At 58.2% G+C, this 21289-nt stretch overlaps 2 protein-coding genes across 5 annotated transcripts; one reads left to right on the forward strand and one right to left on the reverse strand.

The window, feature by feature from the left end:
* Positions 1 to 1739: 1739 nt before the first annotated feature.
* AIP (AHR interacting HSP90 co-chaperone) lies at positions 1740 to 7670 on the forward strand. Of its 2 annotated transcripts, none has more exons than XM_077862630.1 (6): positions 1740 to 2014; positions 4694 to 4873; positions 6079 to 6267; positions 6690 to 6866; positions 6961 to 7094; positions 7358 to 7670. In XM_077862630.1, exons 1-6 carry the CDS (start codon positions 1916 to 1918, stop codon positions 7428 to 7430), a joined length of 852 nt encoding a protein of 283 aa, XP_077718756.1. In that variant the 5' UTR covers positions 1740 to 1915; the 3' UTR covers positions 7431 to 7670. The 2 variants fall into 2 exon arrangements, with proteins under 2 accessions (XP_077718756.1, XP_077718755.1); XM_077862629.1 differs by having other exon boundaries at positions 1749 to 2014; positions 6961 to 7102.
* A 586-nt stretch (positions 7671 to 8256) lies between these two features.
* On the reverse strand, positions 8257 to 21263 carry PITPNM1 (phosphatidylinositol transfer protein membrane associated 1). Of its 3 annotated transcripts, XM_077862627.1 has the most exons (25): positions 21081 to 21263; positions 20750 to 20870; positions 20006 to 20124; positions 18377 to 18591; positions 18170 to 18291; positions 17737 to 17961; positions 15942 to 16271; positions 15765 to 15860; positions 15575 to 15682; positions 14853 to 14914; positions 14508 to 14758; positions 14010 to 14199; positions 13802 to 13909; positions 13414 to 13571; positions 13125 to 13330; positions 12532 to 12702; positions 11720 to 11884; positions 11335 to 11483; positions 11124 to 11234; positions 10628 to 10744; positions 10309 to 10457; positions 10070 to 10219; positions 9806 to 9989; positions 9369 to 9497; positions 8257 to 8766 (listed from the first exon to the last, which is right to left on the reverse strand). In XM_077862627.1, the coding sequence occupies exons 3-25, from the start codon at positions 20081 to 20083 to the stop codon at positions 8503 to 8505; spliced, it is 3738 nt and encodes a 1245-aa protein (XP_077718753.1). In that variant the 5' UTR covers positions 20084 to 20124; positions 20750 to 20870; positions 21081 to 21263; the 3' UTR covers positions 8257 to 8502. The 3 variants fall into 3 exon arrangements, with proteins under 3 accessions (XP_077718753.1, XP_077718754.1, XP_077718752.1); XM_077862628.1 differs by lacking the exon at positions 20750 to 20870 and having other exon boundaries at positions 15575 to 15679; XM_077862626.1 differs by lacking the exon at positions 20750 to 20870.
* Between the last annotated feature and the right edge of the window lie 26 nt (positions 21264 to 21289).

Below are 21289 nucleotides of genomic sequence, written 5' to 3' on the forward strand. Positions count from 1 at the left end.
GAGAGCAAGGGGAGGGACAGAGGGAGAGAATCTCAAGCAGACTTCTCCCTGGATGCAGGGCTCAATCTCACGATCCTGAGGTCATGACCTGAGCTGAAATTAAGAGTTGGATGCTCAACTGACTGAGCCACCCAGGTGTCCCACTAAACTGTAAGTTTTCATTATTTAGCCATAGAACTTTATCAAATGCTTTTCCTGAGTATTTTGAGATAACCATATGAGTTTTCTCCTTTAGTTCACTGATGTGATAAATTATAATGATAGATGTTTCTATCTATTCTGAAGCATTCTTACATTAATGGAATGAGCTATATTTGATCTCGATGCTTTTTTTTTTGAAAAAAGTTTAGGGGTGCCTGAGTGGCTCAACTGGGTAAGTGTCTGCCTTCGGCTCAGGTCATGATCTTTGGGTCCTGGGATGGAGCCCTGCATTGGGCTCCCTGCTCAGCAGGGAGTTTGCTTCTCTCTCTTCCTCTGCCCCTCCTCCTGCTTGTGCTCTCTCTCTCTCTCTCAAATAAATAAATAAAATCTTTAAAAAAATGCCGGTCAGTTTTCCTCTTTTTCCCTTTTTTGGAACAATTTATAAATAAGATACAGGCTACTTGTGTTTTCTGTTTTTTTAAGATTTTATTTACTTATTTATTCATGAGAGACACAGACAGAGAGGCAGAGACACAGGCAGAGGGACAAGCAGGCTCCATGCAGGGAGCCCGATGTGGACCTTGGGATCACGCCCTGAGCCAAAGGCAGACAGACGCGCAACCGCTGAGCCACCCAGGCGTCCCAGGCTGCTTGTTGCTTCAGAATTTGGCAGTGATGGCCTATAAAACTTTCTGTTGGTAAAAAGCAAAAGCGAAAACCAACCAAACAAATCACATTTCCCTTTCACCTCTGAGGTCCCACCTTTCTCAGGGGACTTCTTGTGGGAAATGAACTCTCACTGTGTCACTGTCCCATGCGCTTAGCACCTGGGTCAGAGGGCAGGGACAATAACCCTTCCTAGTTAGGAGGGTAGGATGAAGACAGGTCACAGTTCTCAAGACATTCCCCTGACTGGAGCACCTAATCCTTTAAATTGGGTGAAGGCTCCTACTGCTATTGATCACAGCTAGTTTCCAGAAGCCAAGAAAAACCTTGTTGTAGCCCCCAAAGTACGTCATTTCTATCAGTCATGTATTTCCTAATACTTATTGCACACCTACTGTGTGCCTGACACTGGATTCAGTGGCCGACTCACCCACTCCTGACCCCACCAGGGGCTCTCCCAGTCTCTTGGGAGCTTATTGTACTCACAGGAATACCGAAACCCTCTTACTCCTGGTTTTATTTTTTGGTTTTCATTTATTTGCTTTTTGTTTTTTCCCAAAGATAAAAATCCAGGATGCAAAAGTCACTCTGTTGCTAGATTTTCAAAAAGAAAAGGCCAGAAAGGGATACACGATAATAGTAGCTGTAGGTAGCGGCGTTACCTCGGAGGATGGGAGGGGGCCGCCTCCCATCCTCCGAGTCCCGGAGCCCCGTAATGCTGCGACACTACAACTTTAAACGGGTTGGGTAGGAGCACACAACCACGTGGGAGCGACCTTCCAAATCCATTCAATGACCTAATTGCTGGGGACGCCCCGCCCCGCGCCCCTGGCCCCGCCCCGCGCCCCTGGCCCCGCCTCTCTGGCGCGTCCCGCCCCCCCGGGGGCCTCCCCAGCCTCAGGCCCCGCCCCTGGTCAGAGCTGCGCGCTCGGCGCTGCGCAGAGAACCAATTACAGTCCGTTTCGACGTTTACTCCCTTTTTGGCATCTGCCCTCAGCCAAAATGGCGGCATCTCGGAAGTTGCCGAAGCCCTAGAAAGTGCCGAAGCAGTTCCGGAAGCTGCCGAAGGAGTCCGGAAGTTACCGAAAGAGAGCAGCGGGGAAGAAGGATGGCGGATATCATCGCAAGGCTCCGGGAGGACGGGATCCAAAAGCGTGTGATACAGGAGGGCCGAGGAGAGCTCCCGGACTTTCAGGATGGAACCAAGGTTCGTGCCCAGCCCCCTCCCCTCGACCCTTTGGCGGCGCGGTGCGCATGCGAGGCGGGAGGAGGCCTTAGGCGAGAGGTTGCGCATGCCCAGAGAGCAGCGGCCGCTGACCCTACCGCTCACATGCCGAGCTCGACGCTGGTTGGTCTGCATTTAAGTAGGGGGTGAATTTAGAGACGTCGGCCTCGCCGGGTGGTTTGGCGGTGTGGCTGCATTGGTCGGGGAGGCCGTCAGTCATCATCAGAAGGTTGCGGGGGTTTGGCTTCAGCGTGTGCTCAGACCTGGAGCTGGAGGAGATCCAGAGCGGGAGACCTGGGACGTGGGGGGTGCCCCGGGACTGGGGAGGAGGCTCGGGGCCTCTGGGTTGTAAGGTTCAAGTTCTTTTATAGATGGGAGAGCCTTCTGAAAACACTTAGACTAGCTCCCATTGTTTAATTGGGGAAAAGTGAGGCCCCCGAGCGCGCAAACCCATTAAACATGCCCAGAGGTCAGGTCTGCCAGACTGGAGCTCTTGGGCAGAGTTTTGGACCTCTCTACGTGATGTTGCTCAGGACAGAGAAGGGCTGGGAGGTTAAAGAGTCTACCACCTTCCTCCTTTGTATCTCCAGGCCTCTCCTGTCCCCTCCCCAAACACCCTAAGTCTCCGGGCTTCCCTGCTTCTGCTCATGCAGTTCCCTCCTCCTGGAGTGCCTTTTTCAGTTGCCTCTAGAGTCAGTTGCTTCCCAGGGGCAGCCCCCAGGGCCCAGCAGAGCAGTCACACAGAACATGCATATTGAGCAAGTAACCAAAGATCCTGGCCTGGATTGGGGACGCCAAAAGTAAAAGCGGTTGTGAATGAGCAGCCCTCTGCCAAGGTTGGGTGGGTAAAGATTCTAGACTGGCCCAGCGTCAGTGCCATGAGAGCAGAGGGAGAACTCCGTCGTTTTGATGGTCAGTTATATTAAGAGGGATTCTTTCAGAGTGGAGAGAAGAGGTGTGGGAGTGGGCGCATGTCCCCATGGGCTGTGTGTAGAGGGGGTTGATGGCCTTGAAGAAGGGAGATTCTGGATGGAACAGACACCAGGAGGAGAGACATTGTAAAGATAGTGAAGATATGTGTGGCACCAAAAAACAGGGACAAGTAATACCAAAGAACAATCCCGTGGTGATCGAGCGCTCACAGTAATACATGATACATAATACATACTCTGTTTCCTTTCATTCCCACAATGCGGGCTGGGTTAGGGTTGCCTCTACTTTACTGATTTGGAATCAGAGTTCAGAGATGCAGCATCGTGTGGTGGGCAAAAGCGTGGGCTTCTCTATCTATATCCTGCCAAGGGTTTCATCTTCAGATCTCTTCTCTCTGGACTCACCCCCTGGGTGATTGTCCCCCAGGCTCATCTCTAAAAAACTCTCCACTGCCACAGGTGTATTTTTGGCTGCGCTCCCGACTCACCACCATCACTTGGTGGCATCTCAGACTTAGCCAGCTGTACCCAAGCCTTCCCCCATCTCAGTGGGGGGGCACCTCCAGCCTTCTGGTTGCCAAAACCCTCCCAGTCTCCACAGCCCTTCCTGTGCTCTCATGTCCTGCAGCAAGCCTTCAGAATGCACCGGGGATCTCACCACTTCTCGTGGTCTCTCCCTGGACCACCCTGGTTCAGGTCCCTGTTGTGCCCCTGGCCTACATCCTGCATCTGCCCTCACCCAAGTCAGATCCTCTCCCTCCTCTGCATGGAGCCACCCAGAGTAAAAACACAATGGCCTCACCATAGCCTCCAAGTCCTGTGGGATCGTTCCCCTTGACTGCGGTGACCCCACAGTGCACCCCTTCCCTCATTTGCTCTTTTTCTGCCACACTGGCCTTTTTTAAATTTTTTTTTAAGATTTTATTTATTTATTCATGAAAGACACAGAGAGAGAGAGAGAGAGAGGCAGAGACACAGGCAGAGGGAGAAGCAGGGGCTCCATGCAGGGAGCCTGATGCGGTACTCGATCCTAAGACTCAAGGATGATGCCCTGGGCTGAAGGCAGGCACTAAACTGCTGAGCCACCCAGGCTGCCCATGCCACACTGACCTTGATGCATCTTGAACACACTGCATGATCTCACTGCTATCCTTTTGGCCTAGACAGTTCACACCAGTTTCCTACCCCAGCATCTGTCTGGTGGGCTTTCTCTTGTACTCTCTTCAGATATCTGCTCTAATGTTGCCTCCTCAGAAAGTGTCCGCATCCTGTGTATAAATTTGCCCTGTCTTCCTCTGCTGCATTGTTTTCTGATCCACAGCCCTTAGCTCCACTGTATATAGCACAGTGTTTTGTTTCAGCCTCATCTCCTTTAGAAGTTCCATGTGAACTCCATGGGCACAGGGACTTTTATCTGTTCTGTTTACTGCTGTGTCTAGCACAGAGCTCAGACACATAGTATGTGCTCAGTAAATATTTGTTGAAAGAACATTTGGTGGCAGGGTGCTTGGAATCCCACCCCAGCCTGTCCACCCCCTAACCATGTGACTTGGGCTCCTTCCTTCACTCTCTGTGACTTAGTTTCCTCCTCTGGGTGGTGGGGTAAAGGTCAGGTGGTGACCCTTGGGTGAGTCCTGTGCCCCATGCTATCTGCAGGCTGGGAGCTGGCTTGTCCTTGGGGGCTTGGTGAGTGTTTGTGCCCTTGCCTTATCCCACATGTGGCCTGCAGGCCACATTCCACTACCGGACTCTGCACAGTGACAAGGAGGGTGCTGTGCTGGATGACAGCCGGGTGCGTGGCAAGCCCATGGAGCTCATCATTGGCAAGAAGTTCAAGCTGCCTGTGTGGGAGACCATCGTGTCCACCATGCGTGAGGGGGAGATCGCCCAGTTCTGCTGCGACGTCAAGGTACCTGACATCCTGCACCTGCCTGCAGTGTCTGTCCAGATGTTTCCTATTCCCCATCCTAGGGCCTGTGCCCTAGCCAGGCTGCCACAAACTCCCTCCAGGGCACTACACCAACAGGACATCGGGGTCCTGGCCCCTTCTGCCTTCTCCTCTTCATTAGCCAGACTGCAGCCAGGGGACTGATTCTCAAATGCAAATAACCTGCACGACTGTGTTTTAAATCCTCTCTGGCCCCTAGTTACTCTCAGACTCTCACACAGCCCTGCAGGCTCTGACTCCTGCCAGTCTTCCCCTCCTACTCACCTCCCTGCCTTTCCTTTCTGTCCCCTTCTTGGCCAAGATCCTACCTCATACTTCAAAGTCAATTCCTGGGGTCACTACCCCTAGGAAGCCCTCCCTGACAGCTGGTGGTTGGCTTGAAATCCTCCTCTGGGTCCTCTAACCCTCATGCCCTGCATGGCCAGGATTTGGTCCTCTACCTGGGTGTAAGGGACTGCAGAGCAAGGACTAGACCTGTTTATCTTTAGCTCAAAACACTCAGCACCAAGACTGAGGACGTCTGCTGGCTGGAGAGACGTTACTCCCACAGTCTGCTCCCATGCAGACTATAGGGAGAGTGAGCAGAGCTGGTTGGACTGGGGTTGAGGTAGTCAGCTTCCCACCTTCTCAGCAGCTGTTCCTGGTGAAAGGTCAAAGACTAGGTCCTCTATGCCTGGAGGTCTCCGCCGAGCACCCAGACCTGAGATAGGCCCTGAATGGGGTGGGGCTGGGGCAGGAGAGAAGGGAGAGGGATGCTGAGAACAGAATGTGGAGGGATCCCAGTAATGGTGAGAAGTCCAGCTTGTGGGCTACACCTCTGGGAGGAGGAGGAGGAAGAGGCAAGAGCCTGAGCTTGTAAGAGCAGGGGAGGTGGGTTGACAGTGAGAGTGTGTGTTTGTGTTGGGTGTGGGAGAGGTGCTTGGTTTGGTGGCCAGAGAGTGTGGTGGGAGCTGGGGACTTTGCCAGAACAGAAGGCTGGGATGCCAGAGGACTCTGGAGGGAGTTTCTCTGTTTCAATGGAGTGGGGCCTGAGCCAGTTGCTGCCCCTCTCTGGGCTTCAGTGTTCTCTCTCAGGTGGTGATGGGGCCAGGGGCTGGGCTTCTTGGGTGTGGAGACCAGGCAGCCCACGCTGACAGAGCCCCTGGTGCCCACTTGCCTCTCTACAGCATGTGGTCCTGTATCCGCTGGTCGCCAAGAGTTTACGCAACATCGCAGCCGGCAAGGACCCTCTGGAGGGCCAGCGGCACTGCTGTGGTATCGCCCAGATGCATGAGCACAGTTCCCTGGGCCATGCTGACCTGGATGCTCTGCAGCAGAACCCTCAGCCTCTCATCTTTGACATTGAGATGCTTAAGGTGAGGGGCTACCAAGCCACCACTGCGCAGCCTCACAGCAGGAATTGGTCCTGACTGCTCGCCCAGGGCTATTGGATGGACCGTTGCAGGGTTGGGATAGGGCAGGTACAAGAACGCCTGGCAGGATCCTGACAGTCTCCATAGGTTTCCCTCCTGGGGCCCCTCTGCTTCCGCAGGTCTCTGTGAAGGTAGGGGTTTTCACCATCTTGTTCACTCTTCTGTTCCTGGAAGCTGGCCTCGTGCTGGACAGGTAGGAGGTCCTACTTAAACATTTGTTGAATGGTCAGTGAAGGAATAAGTGGTTCTGCTTCTGGTGTCCAACGTCCAGAGGCCCGGCCAGCCTAGAGGCTGGTCAGGTCTGCCGATGGGGAAGACCCTGGGGTGCCCTGGGGCCTCACCTGATGTGGCCCATGCTCTGGCAGGTGGAGAACCCCGGCACATATCAGCAGGACCCCTGGGCCATGACAGATGAGGAGAAGGCAAAGGCAGTGCCAGTCATCCACCAGGAAGGCAACAGGCTGTACCGTGAGGGCCACGTGAAGGAGGCCGCCGCCAAGTACTACGATGCCATTGCCTGCCTCAAGAACCTGCAGATGAAGGTGCTGCCCGGAGGCTGTGGTGGAGAGGGTGAGCTGGAACTAAGGGACTCGGCTCTTAGTGTCTTCTGGCCTCTCGCTGTCCCCATGCCCCCAGGAGCAGCCCGGGTCCCCTGACTGGATCCAGCTGGATCAGCAGATCACCCCGCTGCTGCTCAACTATTGTCAGTGCAAGCTGGTGGCCCAGGAGTATTATGAAGTGCTGGACCACTGCTCCTCCATCCTCAACAAGTATGACGGTGAGCCTTTGACGTCACCCCCCTTTGGAGCCCCTACGTGCACCTGAACAAATGTCCTCCACCCAAGCAGGGTCATGGGCACTGTTGTGTCAATGACATATGAATGGTGTCGTGGGGTTTTGGGTGTGGTTGGCATTCTCCGTTTGGGAGGGTTCTGACCCATGAGGGGACCACAGTGGCAGAAGTCAGGCTGGCCAGCTGGCTTGTCCCCCTCTAATGCCTTTGCATGCCTGCTGCCCTCTGGCACCCCTGCAGACAATGTCAAGGCCTACTTCAAGCGGGGCAAGGCACACGCGGCCGTGTGGAATGCACAGGAGGCCCAGGCTGACTTTGCCAAGGTGCTGGAGCTGGACCCTGCCCTGGCGCCCATCGTGAGCCGTGAGCTGCGAGCCCTGGAGGCACGGATCCGGCAGAAGGATGAAGAGGACAAGGCTCGCTTCCGGGGCATCTTCTCCCATTGATAGGGCCCTGCCGGCCCTGCCCACCCTGCCTAGCCCACTGCTGCTCCCAGCACCCCTGCCCCTGCTGCATCATGCTTCTCTGTATATAAAGGCCATATTTATCTCTCCCTGGGCCTGTCGAGCTGAATCATTGGGAAGACCAGGGTTAACATCTCAAACTTACTGGTACTCAGGTGGTTTTGTGAGGCAAAGGATTGAGGTTCTGATCCCAGCTTCCCATTTGCCAGCTCTAGGACCTCTCTGGGCCTCAGTGTCCCCAGCAGAGATGAGGAGGATGATCTCTGTCATAAAGGAAGTGTCTTTTGCTGGCCAGGGCCGAGGTGCCTGGGTACCTTTGGTCCTCAGGGGGAGACAAAGGCACAGCCAGGAGGGCCTGAGTGAGGTGGCCCCCTAGTTTGGTCTCCCCTCCAGCCCCTGGTCCCACAGTCTTGTGGCCTCAGCTTCTGAAGGCAGAAGTTTCAGGCAGAAGCCAAGTCTGGGCCCATGTGAACTGAGGGGCTGACCCAGGTGGGGAGGGCTGCTTGTTCATGAGGAAGCCTCGGATAGAAGGGAGGACCTTGAGGCCCAGGCTCCCATCCTGGCCTTGCCTCTGACCTATGCTATGACCCTGGGCACATCCTGGCCCCTCTCTGCCCTGCAGTGTCCCCCTCAAACTGGAAAGTGGGCTTGGTGCCAGGCGAGTGGGCAGTTGGCTGGGTTACAGGTGCTTTATTTTCATGGATTTACACACACTGGAAAGGCCTCCAGGCCCTTACTGCTCCCTCCTCCCCCGAGGCTAGGTGCCCCCCCACATGAAAGGGAAGTAACATCGAGGGGCAGACAGGGATGCAGGGTGTGGGGTGGGGGGGCCAGCGATCTCGGCCCCCAGCTTCCCACAGGTGCCACTTGGGCCCCTCAAGTACACGAATAAATAACTCAGGGCCAGCCACATTTTGGACCTCACTCCTCGCTGTCCAACTTGAGGCTGATGCTCCGGGCCTTGCCCCGGGCCAGGGCAGTGGGTGGTGTCCCTGGGCCCTCCCGCTCCACCTGACTGGGCCCCCTGGAGCGGAGTAGTTGGCTCTGCTTTCGGAGGAAGTCCACAGGGGCAGCCCCGCCATAGCTGCTCTTGGCCAGGGCAGCCCTGGAGGGTCCAGCGGGGGCATGAGGGTGGGAGCCTGCCTCCAATTGGCCCAGGTGGGCCACGTAGCCATCTGACAGGAACTGTGGGCAGAAATGAGGGGACAGCTGGTCTCAGGCCCACATGCAGCCCTCACCTGCCCCCCTCACTCCACCCCCACCCCCAGGCTCCTCGGCAGTGCTGGTGGCATTATAGACCTGGCATGGCCTGACCCAGAGCCTTCCCTTAGCAGACAGGAACCCCAGATTGGGAGCCAGAGTGCCCTGGCTTTCTTCCTCTGCCTTTCCCTGGGCTTCAGTTTCCTGAGGTCTTGGTGGGAAAGAGGAGCGGCTAACATTCAGTAAGCATTTGCCATATTCCCAGCCCCTGGCATGTTATGTGATATTCACAAGGGGTAGAGGTTGGTGCCAGCTCATTTCTGTTCTACAGGCAGGAAGTTGGGGCTCAGAAAGCTCAAGGTCCATGCCCGCAGCCACCGCAAAGTGAAATGAGCACTCCCGGTCTGGAGCACACCAGCACCCCTGCCCAGCAGCTCCAGGCTGCCCTTGACCCTATCCTAGGAGAAGCCCGGTGTCCTTTTTATAGCCGCCCCCTCAGGTGCTTAACGCAGGTGGTCCTCATGGCTTCAGACCCAGGCTCAGGCTACCTGGCCAGCTCCTGATCACTGGCTTTGCTCGGCCCTCACCTGGCACTGAGCTTGCAGCTTCCGCACTGCGCGGCCCACGATGTAGGTCTGGCTCGGGGGCAGGCCCAGCGCCGCATATACAGCCACGTCTTTGGGTGACCCATAGCCGGCCACGATGTTCAGTTCTACCTGTGGTGGGATAGGCTGGTTAGGGGACTGGGCCACTAGGCATCCCAAGTTTCTGGGAAGGTTTTGGGGGGCGGGGCCATTCAGACGGAGGCGAGGCCACAGGGTCTTATGTCACCAGGCCCAGATGGGAGCCAGAGTTGGGCCAGAGGACTGGGGGCCCTTCGGACCACTAGAGGGCTGGACCATAGGGGCCTCTCCTGCCAGTTAGGGTCCCGAGCCCATGGGGGTGGGACCAGGTGGGCCTCCGTGTGTCGGACAACCTCAGGTGGGGGCGGGGAGGGGCGGGGATGGACCCTCCCCCGCCGCACCTCCTGCACCAGGCTCTGCAGAAACATCGCCTTCTGGCGCAGTGGGTCGTGGGTGAGGCCATCGCAGAAGGAGACGACGCCGTGAGGAAAGTTGTGCTGTGACAACCAGGCCACCACGCGGTGCTTCTGCATATCGGGCCTGCCCGTTACGTACACAATCAGGTAGCCCGAGTCCTGCCAGTGCCTGTGGGGTGGGATGGCGGTCAGCTCTATCGCCGGGGGTGGGGCGGGTCACCAGGGTGAGCTGGGTGGCGCCGCTCCTACCTGACCACATCCACGGCGCCGGCGCGCACCTTGGGGTCGCTGCCCATGATGGAGACGCTGGCGGTGAAGGAGCCGTCGATGCTGAAGACCACAGCTGCGGTCCCACGGGCCACCACGGTCAGGCAGCACTCGGCGTATGTGTGGTCGCCCCTGCGGCCCAGGGACTGCATGAGCTGCGTGGGGCAAGCGAGGCCCGGCAGAGCCCCGGCCCGCGGAAGCCTGGCCTGTCCAGTGCTCACCTGACCACCATGCGCACCGGGTAGACGCCGATGCCCAGCGCGCGCTCGAGGGGCACTGGGAAGGTGAGGCGGCCAGAGCTGTTGGTGACCTCAGTTCCGAAGTGGATCCACTTGCCTGAGAGTGGCTGCGTCATGATGTAGACGTCTACCTGGTGGGGCGAGCAGGTGAGAGGGCCTGTGAGGTGGAGCCTCACGCACCCCAGGACCCTGAGTGGAGGAGGGTCTGGGCTGTCATTGTTGTCGGAGGGTGGAGGAGACCCAGAGTTGCCCGGCTGGATGGGGGCGGGTCTACCCGGGGCCAAGGCCAGCATGTCCTGACCTTCTCTCCAGTGAGCGTGACCACGTCCAAGGGCCCGTACATGAAGCGCCCGTTCAGCACCTGGGGGCGGCCCTCGCACACCACCGTGTCGCTTGCCCGGTGGTTGGAAGTGACGTTCTGGCGGGAGGAGACGGCGTGAGCCCACAGCCCGGAGATGACAGGGATGCAGGAGGAGCTATTGTAGAGGACCCACACCCAGGCAGGGGCGAGGCCCAAGTGGTGGGCACTTTTCCGACCCGACCTGAGGTCAGGAGTGTGTGTGAACTGCGGGTCCCAGGGGATGGACAGGATGGGATTCAGAGGATGAGGCTGGGTGCAGAGAGCACGGATCCGGCCAGCGGTGGAAGGGGAGGAGATTCTTGGTTCCCAAGGGCAGGGCCAGGACTCGGTGTGGGGGCGGCACCCAGGAAGGTCCCAGGAACGTAGTGAGCAGCAGGGATGCTGGGGAGAGGGGGCAGGGTCTTGCTCCTGAGGCCGCAAGGGGAAGGGCCCATACCCGGATCTTGACTTGCGTGCGTTTGCGCTGCCACTTCTCTCTGGGGAAGGCCGGGCTGTAGATGGACGGCTCCTCGCATTCCGTCAGCTGTGGCTGCTCCTTCTCGATCACCTGTGTGCGAGAGGCCACATGAACAGGGAGCCTGGGGTTGCCTCTCGGCTCCCTATCCCTTGTCCAGGTCTCATCTCCCACCCTGTATCCCCGAGCCCACCTGGCGCAGGATGAAGGCCACCACATCAGCCGACTCCCAGTAGCTGGCGTGGAAGAGGTGAGGCAGCGTGACGGTGGGGAAGGCGGTGAGCGCCTCGGGGCAGTAGAGCGAGTAGTCAATCCGCTTGGTCCCCCACCAGCGCTCCAGGACTGCACGGCCACGTTGGGCAGTGGGTCAGGGGTGGCCTCCCACCTCATGCCCACGTGTCTGGCCCCTGAGTGCTCTTTCTCCCCTCCTTTCTGCCAAGCCTGCTCTTTGCCAAGTCCAATGTTGGGTGCCGGGGCCCTCTCATCCCAGAGCCAATGCTGGGGGCAAGGGTGTTTCAGGTGGGCTTTGGGGGGCAGAATCAGCGTCCCCTCCCCAGCTGGGTGGCTGGTTGACTTACTCTTAACCACTTCACTGGTGGTGCTAGGAGCAGCTGGCTGGGCTGGTGGGTCGGTGCCTAACTCACTGCCTTTCCAGAAGGCACCGCTGGCAGAGGTGGGTGTTGAGGGCACCAACATCTCCAGCTCTTCCAGAAAGAGGCCTGAGTGTGTCTGCAGAGTGTCAGCTGGGGGAGGTGGGGCAACCTGAGTGGCAGTCTGAGCCCGGCTGCCCTCCTGTCTTCCCACCTAGGGCTTCCAAGACAGCTTGGCTCTGACACCTCCCTTGTCTCCCCTGCCAGCCCTCCCTGGTCAGGGAGCAGAGGCTGAACTGTCCCGTATTTGGGTAGAAATGAAGAATAGGGGAGCATTGTCTCCTTTTAGCTTATGCCAACAGTCAACTGTATTCCTGCCGGAATGCCTGCTACCACCACCCCCACACAGGCCCATTTGTCTCATGGGGCCAAATGGGTACCCACTTGCATGCATACACAGGTACCTGCCCCATACCGATGCATGAACACAAGTGTATATGCATATGCTGTGCACCGCCCCCCTCCAGTATAGCAACCCCCCACATTGTGGGTATTCCCAGACACTAGCACGACAGTGCCACTGGCTCCTCTCTCTAGCCTAGCCATCATGACTGCCCCCAACTTCTTGGCAGAGACTGCCAGAGTCTTGGGTAGGATTCCATGGTCTTGGGATTGGTGACATGAGAGGTCAGCAATGATGTAGGAACCACCTCACGTCTTCTTGGGTCAGGGGGCCCTGTTCCCATCCCTCCCTGTTGATGCCCTCCTCCTTCTCCCCTTTATCTTGGTTGGGGGCATACCCAGCAGCAGGGATGAGCCATCTCCCAGGGGGAACTTCTGGTAGCGGGGCACCGCCAGTGGGGCGATAGCTTGAAATTTGGGAGCCAGCAAGGGCTCAAGGCGGGAGGCGCAGGGGTCGGCCGCGTGGAAGAGGTTGTAGATCTGCTCACAGGCTGGGCGCATCTGGGCAACTAGAAGACAAAGGAAAGAGGAGTTGCAGTTGGGCATGCTGGGAGGTGTGCAAAGCAGCACCTCACATGCTGTATGACCCTGAGCCAGCCCTTCCCAAACTGCGCTCCCTGAGAGGTCACCAGATTCCTGATAAAGTGGGATGAGTGTCCTGGCTAAGAAGAGATAAGACCTTTCCTCTGCTGATGGGATTGGTGAGGACCCCTTCCCTGGGCTGTCAGACCTGTTCCCGAGCAGAGCACTGTGTTTGGGAACTTGGCCTTGGCAAGTCCCTTCTTTCTGAAGGGCCTCAGGTTCCCTCCTCCAGCCAGCAACTTAGTTTATACTGGGGGTATGGCAATAATGCCAGCATCTCATGGGAAATAGAGGAGAGGGAGGAGCAAAGGGAAAGGTGTGTGGCACCCACCCCCACCCTGAGCCTCACCCTCCAAGGCGGGCATCACGGTTTTGCGCAGAGCCAGCACCAGGCCCAGCGGGGAGCCAAAGAGGAAGAAGCCGGAGACCTTGAAGTCAAGGCGGGCAGCACTGGTGGGGCCATCAGGAGCCTCAGAAGTGGCGGCAGGTGGGCAGGAGGCTGTGCTTGCCCGCCTGGGCTCCCCAGAGGAGGTGGTTGGGGGGGCTGCCTGCAGGCTGCGTGGGGAAGGGTGCTCAGTGCTGATGCCTCCACAGCCCCACACAAGCCCAGGGTGTGGGTTATGGGGTAGAAACATCACCTGTTCTGAGCACCCTCAGGCTCAGTACTGGTCAGGTCGCTGGGGGTGCGTTGGGCAGGCAGGACTGAGGGTTCTGGGCTCGCCCGGCCCAGCCCCTCCACCCCATCTGCCAGGGGGTCCCGCACTAGGCCAACCTCCGGTGAGAGCAGCTCATTGTTCTAGACAAAATAGAGGACAGAAATATCCCTAGGATTGGAGACAATTCGATTTCTACTTATTTGGAGGTGAGGAGAGAGGCTTGGGGGTGGAGCAGGGACTCCAGGAGAGAACTCGGGGCACAGCCCAATAGGGGACAGAATAGCAGGGGAGCTGTCATATTGCAGGGGACAGAGACCTAGAGCTGGAGAGATACCCCCCTCCTGAGGAGGCAGGGTTCGGCCAAACTGACCATGCTCCCTCGGCGGCTGCTGCCCCGGCTCCCTGTGCCCACACTGGCACTATGGCAGAGCGCATCGAAGCCCAGGATCCCGCCGACGCCATCTCCAATCAGCACCACCTGATTGGCGAGAGTGGTGCCATCAGGAAGGGCTGTAGCAGAGGCAGGCAGGTGGAAGGCTCTAGCAACAAGCTTCCCGAGGATGTCCCTGACTGCTGACCTGCCCACAGAAGCCAGCACCCTCAGGCGAGCGCAGGAAGGCAGCATAGGCCTGGTTGGTGCGGGCGATGACAGTGGCCACAGCGCCCTGGTACCGGGAGGATGAGGTGGCCAGCAGTGGCAGGGCAGCCAGAGGAATGTGGTCCTGGGAGCGGGACAGGCTGTCACCGTCATGGCTGTAGGGGCTCAGGCTGTAGGAGGAGGTGGGGTGGGTGGGTGGGAGGCCCTCCAGCCCTGCATTGCCTCCTCCCAGTCCCCTTGGCCTGTTGGCAAGTCTTAGCACCATGGGGCCTTTGTGGGGAGCATCAGCACCCAAGGCCCTTTGTGGGGTGCATTGACTAGAAGCCGAAGTCCACCTGGGTGGATGACTGGCCCAGGTGTCTGGGTTCCTGGCCTCCTCCCCCCTTTCCTCATGAGGCCTTTTAGGTCCCTGGAGCCCCATGCTCTCTGCTCCTTGAAGACCCTGTACATCCCCCACCCTCCCACCCCTGACCAGTACTTGGAGACAAGGGCATAGGCAGCAGCACAGATGGGTGGGCAGGGCACCAGACGCAGCGCCACGTGGCCCAAGGCCTCAGGAAAGTGGATTCGTGTGACAGCCTCAAAGGCCAGGCTCAGGGTCTGCACGTCCGCCTGCTTGGAGTTGGCATCTCCAGGGCCTGAGTCCAGGATATTGCCGCTGTGCAGGATGAGGAAGAGGGCGTGGACTGCACATGCCTCTGCCCCCAGCTCCCCAGCTCCGTCTGGGCCCTGTGGGGCAAAGTGGGGTGCCAGGGGTGTCAGGGCAGTAGCCTGCCTGGCCGACAGGCAGAACTGCAGTTGTAGGGTAGGTGACCATACTCACCTCTGAGTCCCTGGGTGCTCGGGCCCCATCCCCAATGTCTTTGGTGGCCTCGGTTCCAGGGTCTATAGGATGGGGGAAGCCAGTGAAGGAGACTGAGGGGTCTGTGGGGATCCCCTCATAGGGCACTTCAGATATCTCTGCTGTGCTGTCTGCCTAAGCCATCCCCCAACTTCCTGTATCCTCTCTCATCAGGCTCTCGTGGGTCATTTCACATGTCTGGGCCTTTGTATATGTTGGTCCTGCTACTATCCAGGCAAACACGCCTAGAAGATTCCTTCCAATCCTGCCCTGTCCAATATGGTAGTCACTAGTCACATATGCCTATTTAAATTGAAATAAATTAAAATACAATGCAAGGCAAAATTCAGCTCCTTAGTCACACTAGCCATGTTTCAAGTGAAAACCACATGTGGCTAGTGGCTAGAACATTTCCATCATCACAGAAAGTTCTAATGGACAGAGTTCGTCCAATCCTTTAAAATCCAGCTTAGATACCATCTCCCATGTGAAGCCTTCCTGGATTCCAAATTAATTCCTTCGTTTTTTGGCCTGTGTCTGAGCTTGGAATACTCTAACCAACCATCTATCCACTCCTTATCCACTAATTATTCACCTGTATATTTAATGGACTGACATTCAATTGAGGACCCCATTAAACTCAGGGCTGAGTTGTTTTCTGAGTGTCTACTGCATTCAGAGTGCTGGTGGATGGCAATCTTTACCTGGTGTCCCCTCAGCCTCCACAGGGGAGGCAAAGGCGTCAATGAAGTCATTGGAGTTCCACTTGGTCATCTCCTTGGGGAAGACCTCATCACTGTCTGAGAAGCCTTCTGAAAGGACAAGGGGCTATGTCATGGGGCAGGAGGAGCCGCTCAGGGATACCCCCACCCCCACCAGGGCTGTGGTGCTGACCATGGGCATCAAAGAATTCCTCCTCAGAGCTGTTCTCAGAGTCTCGGGCAATGTTCTGCATGCGCCACTCGGACAAGCTCTGGGGAGACACGCCCCCTGCAGGGCCATATCAACCTCAGCCTGGGTGTCCAGCCTGAGGGTGGCTCCCTCCCCCACCCCTCCATGCCCCAGCCTCACCTCCATGCTGGGATGAGTAGGAGGAACGTGAGGAAGAGGACCACTGCTTGCCAAAACTGGCATCAGGCGAGGCATCGGGGCCGGAGGGTGCCTCAGGCCCATCGGGGGTGCCAGCATGGCTGGCTGCAGCCCGGGCCTCAACGCTGCTAGGCTTCCCAGGGGCCTGGGCCTCCGGCCCCTCAGTGCCTGTGTTGCACTTAGCCATGCGCTGTGCCAACATGCGGGCAGTCTCTTCCTCCAGTGCCCGGATGTCAGCCATGCTCAGCTCTGTCCATTCATCCTGCCAGCACCAGGCCTGGCGGTGGGCCCGTAGCATCACCCGACGCAGACCTGTAGGGGCATCAGAACCATGTCCTCCCAGCCTGAACTTCCCTGGCACGGCCACCAGGCAGCCACATACCTAGCCCCCTACATGGGGTGATGGCTTCTCTGGGCACACCACCCACCCAGAGCCACAAAGTAGGCCAGGGCGAGTGCCATCCGGGAGATGGGAATAGAAACTGGGGCATTTGTCTTTCTGCTCCACCTGCCTCCCTCTGTTCCTGCCTCTTTCATCCCTCTGGACACTCCAACTCTGAGCACAAACCCAGTGCTGACACCCTGGAAAGCTGGGACCCAGGCTTCTTGCTGTCTTTCTCACTAGCTTCCTGCTGACTTCTTCAGAGGAGTTAACAATTAAGGCATTAACAGTTAATGAAATTGTTGATAGTTAATGAAGGTGTTAATAGTTAATGGAAGTGTTGGCACTTAATGAAGTTTGTAGCGAAAGATGATACCCATTCTGGGATATTTTCATCGGAAGCAGAGGAATAAAGTTAGAAACTCCAATATCTAGGAGTAAACTAGTATCTAGGAAATAAACTAATAAAGGTCAGATTATAAACTTCTGGAAGGAAATAGATCAGAATCTTAACCACAGTTATATGTTGCTGGTTTCATTTTCTTATTCGTGCTTTTTGGTATTTTTACAAATGTGAGACAAGGAGCCTATATTATTCTCTAAGCTAAATTTCCTCATCTGGTCTGTAAAATGGGAATAGCAGTTCTTACCTTGCAGGGGTGTCATGGGTGTTAAAGGAACTCTTGCAGGAAGAGTGATTAGCAAAGCACCTTACATATTGTGAATGCTCAGTCAGTGTTAGCTCTTAATACCCGAACCAGCCTCCTGCTCATTCACAGAAGGGAAAACTAAAGTGCAGGGCTGGGAAGTGGCTCACTGGGGGTCCCATGGAGCCCGGGCCCCTGTACGCTCCTACGGTAGGCGGCCCACCTTCAGACCTGGGGGATGTGGCGGGGCAGAGTTGCAGGAGCCGTCGGGTTAGAAACAGGACTTCTGGATCTCAGGGCTAGAGCATGGGGCCATGGGAGCTGGGCATGGGAGGGGCCCCAAGAGAATGATGGCAGAGTCCCAGCCTTAGGCTGTATTTCTTTGTGTGTTGCTGGTTAGGGCTGCTGACCCTTTTGAGAGTTTCTAAGTCTCCCTTGACCCACCGAACACTGGAGAATCTTGGAAGCTTAACGGATGAAAGTAGCATCTCTGAATGTCAGTGCCTGCATGCTCAGAACTCATGTCCCCAGCTTCTTGCCCTCCTGACTCTTACCTATACCTCAAGGCTAGGCTCCCATGAACCCCCAGCCGGGCTGTGCTGCTCTCCTCTGCCCCAGTGCCAACAAGTCAAAGGGAAATGATGGCTTTATGCTTCTGGGAGCATAAAGACTGGGAGCACCCCTGGCTCAAATAAGGGGTGCCTGGTGGATGCTGGGTAAAGGGAACCTCCTGTGGCTGGGTGCTCACCGACATCATGGATGAACTGCTCGATCTTGGCCTGCATGCCCCAGTAGCGGAACTCGACCTTGCACAGCTTATAGGCACACATGAGGGGCCCTGTCTGGGCCGCTGTGCGTGCCCAGTCATCAGCCAGTGGTCCGCGGCCAGTCTTGGCCGAGCGGTACAGCCGGGGGTCCTCTTCTGCTTTGTATTCTCCTGGGGCCACTGCATCCCGCACGATGTCGATGGTGTCTGAGGGGAGGGTTCCAGCAGTATACTGAGCCATGCCAGCCCCCTCCCCAACTGCCACCCCTTCCCTGCCTTGGGATTGGGAAGGCAGCCTTGCACAGCCAGGAATCTGAGACCTGGAGAGGGGCTGTGACTTGTCAGAGGCTGCTCACTGAGGTAGCAGGTGGCCTGAGAGGGCCTCTAGGTTCCCCTCACTGGTCCCAGGCCTCACCCAGGATGCGCTGTCTCCTCTCAGCTCCACTCAGGTTGAAGACATTTGGCTGCTGCCCGCCATCAGGCAGGTAATAAGTCTCTATTTCGATGGAGAATTTCTCCACAAAGGGGCAGGTGTACCTGGGCACAGGGCAGGGGTGAGGGTCATTACTGTGCCCACCAGGGCTGTTCTCCTCATTGCTCCAGGCCTGCTCCACCCACTTACCGTGTCCGGGTGTAAGGATAAGCATTCCAGGATTCCTCTTCCACCTGCAGGGCAGCCTTGGGCAGCAGTGCCCGGAACCAGCCTGGGATGTGGGAGCCCACGTGGTACACCTTGTGTGTGTATTGCCCGCTGCCGCCAGGCCCATCTGTGTAGGGCCGGTTGGCCAGGATCTCCACGCCGCTGCCCTCACCACTGGACTCCTCCCGGCTCTTTTTCTGCACCCGGGGCAGAGCAGAATGGGCAGCTCAGCCCCAGCTCAGCCTGGCCCTCTACACAGTGCTAGAACGCTAGTCCTAGCCTTTCTATCTCCCTGAGACCCAACCCTGGTCCCCTGCAGTTCCCTAGGATCAGGATCACAGCTGCTGTCCGGTCCTCCACAGGGCTTGCAACCCAGCACTCAGTCACATACTGATTGTCTGCTCTTTTCTAGGCATATTGGGATTATATGAATTGGGACCTCCTGTTGATGAACAAAACAAAGACCCTGCCTGCCCTGTGGGATTTAGTTCTAGTGGAGGGAGGGACTTAACAGAAGCAAATGACATGGTATGTTAGAAGTGGTGAGTGTTATGGGAAGAAGAAAGTGTAGGTTAGGGCCAGGGATATAGGGTTGGGATTATGATTATGACAGGATGATCAGGGAAAGCCTCACTGAGAAGATAACATGACCACAGTGTGAATACAGCTTGAAGTAGGGGAGGGTGGATGTGGAGTACAGATGTGGGGTGGAGGGAACTATTCAAAGCAGAGGGGATGCCGATGCAAGCTCCTGAGGTGGGAGTGTGCCACATGTACTCCAGGAGCAGCTAAGAGGCCTGGAGGGTGGGCTGGAAGAATCAAGGACAGTAAAAGGGGCCCACACTTTTCTGAGAATCTGCTCCCAGTCCCCTCCTTCTCTGGGACCCCAACACCAGCTCCTGCCACACCCCTTATGGCTAGAGGGCATTCAGATCCTGTCCTTTTATAGTTCTGGTGCCTGAACTTGGCCCACTCAACCCTCTGAGGCTAGATCCTGGCCCTCTTGTCTCTTCAGACCCTGACCCTCATTTCTGGGGAACACAGGCCTCCCAGAGGCCCAGCGCTGTCTTCCCTCCCTGAGAGCCTGCCTCACTGCATTCCACCCAAGCTCAGACCCCAACCTCATCCTCTAGGGTCCCTGCCTGCCCCTCTGTCACAGTTTTGGGGTCTGATCCTCATTCCCATCTCCCTGACCACCTGGGGTTGTCAGGAATCTGCACCCTCTGGGGACCCCCTTTCCAGTCTTCTCTACCACCTGGCTCCCTGCCTCTCACTCTTGCCTCCTCATGCACTCCTTTCCCTCCCACAAGGGGTTACAGATTCTAAGGAGGATTAAAGGAGATCAGAAGTGGGCTGAGCATCAATCAGGGGCCAGGCATTTGGGGGATGGGGCCACTAGCCCCTTCTGCCCCTTTTCCCACAGCCACCTCCTGGGCTCCCGTATTGGAAGGGGTACTTCTCTGTCCTTCCAAGCCCCAGAGCCGGGCTGACGGGGGCTGAGCTGGGCCTGGCCACTCGTCCCAGGTGCGGCCTGCGCGCTCCTGCTGCCATTACCCCATCATGAAGTGTGCACCGCCCCCCCCCCCCCCCCCAGCTTCCCACCGCCCTCACCTGGATCATGTAGAGCTGGGCCACCTGGTACTCATCCAGGCTCATGGGCAGCAGGATGTGGTACTCCTTGATGAGCATCCTGAAGGTGCTCGGCCGGCCGAGTGCGGCCTCCGCTCCGCCTGGCGCAGGGCACGGCGCGGCAGTCAGTGCGGGGCGGCGGCGCGCGGCCCCGAGCCCTGCGCGCGGGCCGGAGGGCTCGGGCCGCCGGACCCCATGCCTGGGCCCGCCACGGGGTGGGCAGAGGCGAGCCCAGTGCCGCCGCCAGCGCCGCCGGGGGCCACGAGCCGCAGCTAGGCTGAGCGCTGACCTCTTTTCCGCGCAGCCCCCGTCCCCCGCCCGCCCGTCGCTATGGCAACCGCGCGCTGACGCGGGCCCCCCGGAGCGGCTGGCGCGGGCCGGCGGGCTCAGGGGCCAGCTTCGCCTCTGAAGCCGCGGCCGCGTCCTAAGCCCCCTCGAAGCTGCATCCCTCCGGGACCCGCCCCCAGGAGCCGGGCCCCCGTCCCCTCCCTCCAGGCCCGCCTTCCACAGCCATCCGGTCGGGGCCCGCCCGCTGCATCACTATCCCCTAGTCGGCGGTCGCGTGTCCCCCACTCCCCATCCACTTAGAACCTAGTCCCCGGGATGTCTGTCCGCAGAGCAGCTCCGGGCGCTCCTCCTCTTAGCGTCTGTCAGTGCTCCCCACCCCCTGCACCCGAACCTACCTTCTTGGACCACATGACTAACCCCTCCGGCCCCCAGACCTGCCTTTGCCCTTCTGGCCCGCAGCCCAGTCCTCGACTTCCCCTCCTCAGCATCCTTCCTGGACCCCTGGCACTCGTCTATGCAGCCACACCATCATCCTTCCCGGAGTTGACCCCTCCTGGGGCTGAGGCAAGAGTGGCTCCACTGGGTATCCCACGGCCCCCACCCGGAGAGACCCGCTCCGCCCCTCTGCGCCCCGGTTCCGCGACAGGCACCCCTCCCACCTCGCACCCGGCGAGCAGGCGAGAGGCCCCATTTGTCCCCACTTCCCTCTGCTCCCCGGCGGACCGTCCCCCGCCGTGTTCTTGGCCCGCCCGCCGACGTCCCGTCTCACCTCTAGTTTAGGGCGGGCGCCCCTCACCCGGTCCGGGTGGGGGCGGGAGGGCCGTGGGTCGGAGCCCGGAGAGCCCCCAGCCCCAGCCTCGGGTTCCAGCAGCCGCCGGACCCTCTGGAGGTGCAGCGCGGGCCCATGGCCCCGACCTTCCTCCGGGTCCGCCCGCCGGCGCCCCTGCCGTCCCTCCCCCCGCCCGCCGCGTCACTGCG

This window comes from Canis aureus, chromosome 21, assembly GCF_053574225.1.
Source record: "Canis aureus isolate CA01 chromosome 21, VMU_Caureus_v.1.0, whole genome shotgun sequence".
NCBI classification, from domain to species: domain Eukaryota; kingdom Metazoa; phylum Chordata; class Mammalia; order Carnivora; family Canidae; genus Canis; species Canis aureus.